This window comes from Papilio polytes, unplaced genomic scaffold (genome assembly GCF_000836215.1).
Source record: "Papilio polytes unplaced genomic scaffold, Ppol_1.0 DF823935.1, whole genome shotgun sequence".
NCBI classification, from domain to species: domain Eukaryota; kingdom Metazoa; phylum Arthropoda; class Insecta; order Lepidoptera; family Papilionidae; genus Papilio; species Papilio polytes.
The window spans coordinates 2458893-2461154 of NW_013525269.1; the positions used below are offsets into that span (position 1 = coordinate 2458893).

Below are 2262 nucleotides of genomic sequence, written 5' to 3' on the forward strand. Positions count from 1 at the left end.
CGCGGGTGCCCGCTCGCTTGCTATTGGTTAATCAGTGGGCCTTTACACACGAGTACACACTTATCTCCAATTTTTTTTTTTTTTCGGTAACAATTGTTTGTAGTTTTTTTTATTGTTGGTATATTTAAGTCTTATTTGTTTATTAATGTAAAGATTTTTGTATTGAGTATGCCTCGAAAAAGCTACGTTGTTCTAAAAACTGGCCAGGAAAATGGTATATAATATATATTGTTTCATGAATTCAAATAGAAAGAAAGCGCATTATTAATAACATTAACAATATGTTTAAATTTAGATTTTTTTGTGAGCCCAATTTGTAAGATTATGTTTAAATAAAAACATATTTATAAATATAATCATGTTATTTCCAGATATCTTCTATTATGCACGTTGCCGATACTGGCGTCCTTAGTGAGTTTGATCTGGACGCAGGAGTCGCCTCGCTACTTACTCGACGTCGGCAGAGAAGTTGATGCTATGATTGTTTATCAGGTACATTTTTTTCCTAAAAATACTTATGACCTATTAATTAGGGTTAATAGGTTACGGGTTCAACTTGCATTTTAACCAAAATCAATAATAAATTGAAAGTTTTACCTGCTAAAACTAAATAATTAATTGATAATTAATTGATTATTTTTAAGTTAATTATTTCACTATTTAATAATATAATTAACTTATAAACTTGTAATCTATTTTATTCTATTCTTTTGGATTGGATTACAGTAATAATGCCACAATAAAAAGAAAGAAAAGAAATTATTACCCATAAATGCTAAAGACAAAAGAGGAAGTACTATCAGTAACGTTGTCCGTATAATATGTTGCGCAGAGCATTCACAGCAGCAACCAGTTCCGCGTGTGCGGCAAGGCAGCGGCGGAGGCGGGGGCGGGCGCGGGCGCGGCGGCGGGCGACGCGGAGTACCGGCTGGGCGAGCTGGCGCTGCCCGGCAAGCGGCGCCCGCCCGCGCTGCACCACGTGCGACATAGTGTCAAAATGGTAAGTACAATCGCCGCTTTTGTCGGTGATACACTTTTAGAAATTAAAAAATATTTTTTACTGCACCAAATGTTTTTTTACAAAATTTGGCTTTGTATTATGAACAATTTAAAATATGTTTCGGAATGTTGCACTCTCCTTATAAATAACTATGGAAATTGACTTTTATATTTGTATCTTTGGTACCGTTTTATAGTTAAAGAGACATTCAAAGTAAAGATTTAATGTTGATATGGTCGTGTTTTTGTTAGCTAAGTAAGTGAAATTTTCCGCATTAGTTTTAATCTTATCGAAAATATTATATTACATGAACTACAAATGGTAATTTTTTTTCAGTTCTGGCAAGCATTTTTCCAACTCTTCTCGAGCACCTACAGAAGCACTACAATCTCTTTAGGAGGGATTTTACTCTTCAGTATGGCTATACAGGTAAAAAAAATATGTCATCTACCTGCAACACTAAAAATAAATATTTTTATATTTTTTTTAATAAAAAATAAAATTTTCAGTATTACTTGTCGTCATACGTGCCAGCAACAGTCGTGTCTGCGGAGAAGGCGCAGTTTGAGGCAGCTAAACGTTGGATAACTAACGAATCGTTTGTTAACGAACACTACAACGAGACGTTAGAGAACGTGCAGTTCGTGGGCGCGGCGTTCCGCGACTGCAGCTTCAGGGACATGGTCGTGTCGCACGTCACCTTCCAGAACTGCACATTCACTAATGTGTCCTTCTCCAATATCATGTCTTCCTATACAATGTTTGAGGACTCCGTGTTTATTAATAGCAGGTATGTATCCTTACCTAATTGTAAAGGTAACTTTTTTTAAAGTTATGATTTAATAGTAGATAAAGCACTTTCATTTGATATGGAATAGTTTTTATAAATATTATTTAAAGTCGATAATTAAACATTTGACACTCGTGGACAAATTGTTTTGTATGAATAATATACGGTTATTTTCAAATATCTTGGCGTCTCAAGGTCATCGGCGTATTACGCCTTTCTCTTATTCTACGCCCTGTTGTACTTAAAAACATTCTGAGCAGCAATTTGCGTAAAGTCATAAGCCGACAAGATAACTAAAATCTACAGTAATAGAACTTATTGATTCTATGGTTTCTTCCAAATCGTACTAAGGCATAGTTAAAACTTCCCTCTCAAATGACCTAATGGGGGGATTCATTACACTTCTTACTTAAATGACCTAATGAGGGGTATTAATTACACTTCTTACCCAAATGACCTATTAAGGGGGTAT

General features: G+C 35.1%; 1 protein-coding gene across 1 annotated transcript in view; it reads left to right on the forward strand.

Annotated features, from left to right (window-relative positions):
• LOC106101817 (synaptic vesicle glycoprotein 2C-like) overlaps positions 1-1838 on the forward strand; it is a 5132-nt gene extending 3294 nt beyond the window's left edge. Inside the window, exons 6-9 of the mRNA XM_013281155.1 lie at positions 372-492; positions 833-1000; positions 1337-1429; positions 1510-1838. Of these exons, the coding sequence (XP_013136609.1) occupies positions 372-492; positions 833-1000; positions 1337-1429; positions 1510-1830 (703 nt within the window). The 3' untranslated portion in view covers positions 1831-1838. The remainder of the gene's footprint in view (positions 1-371; positions 493-832; positions 1001-1336; positions 1430-1509) is intronic.
• The last annotated feature ends 424 nt before the right edge of the window (positions 1839-2262 follow it).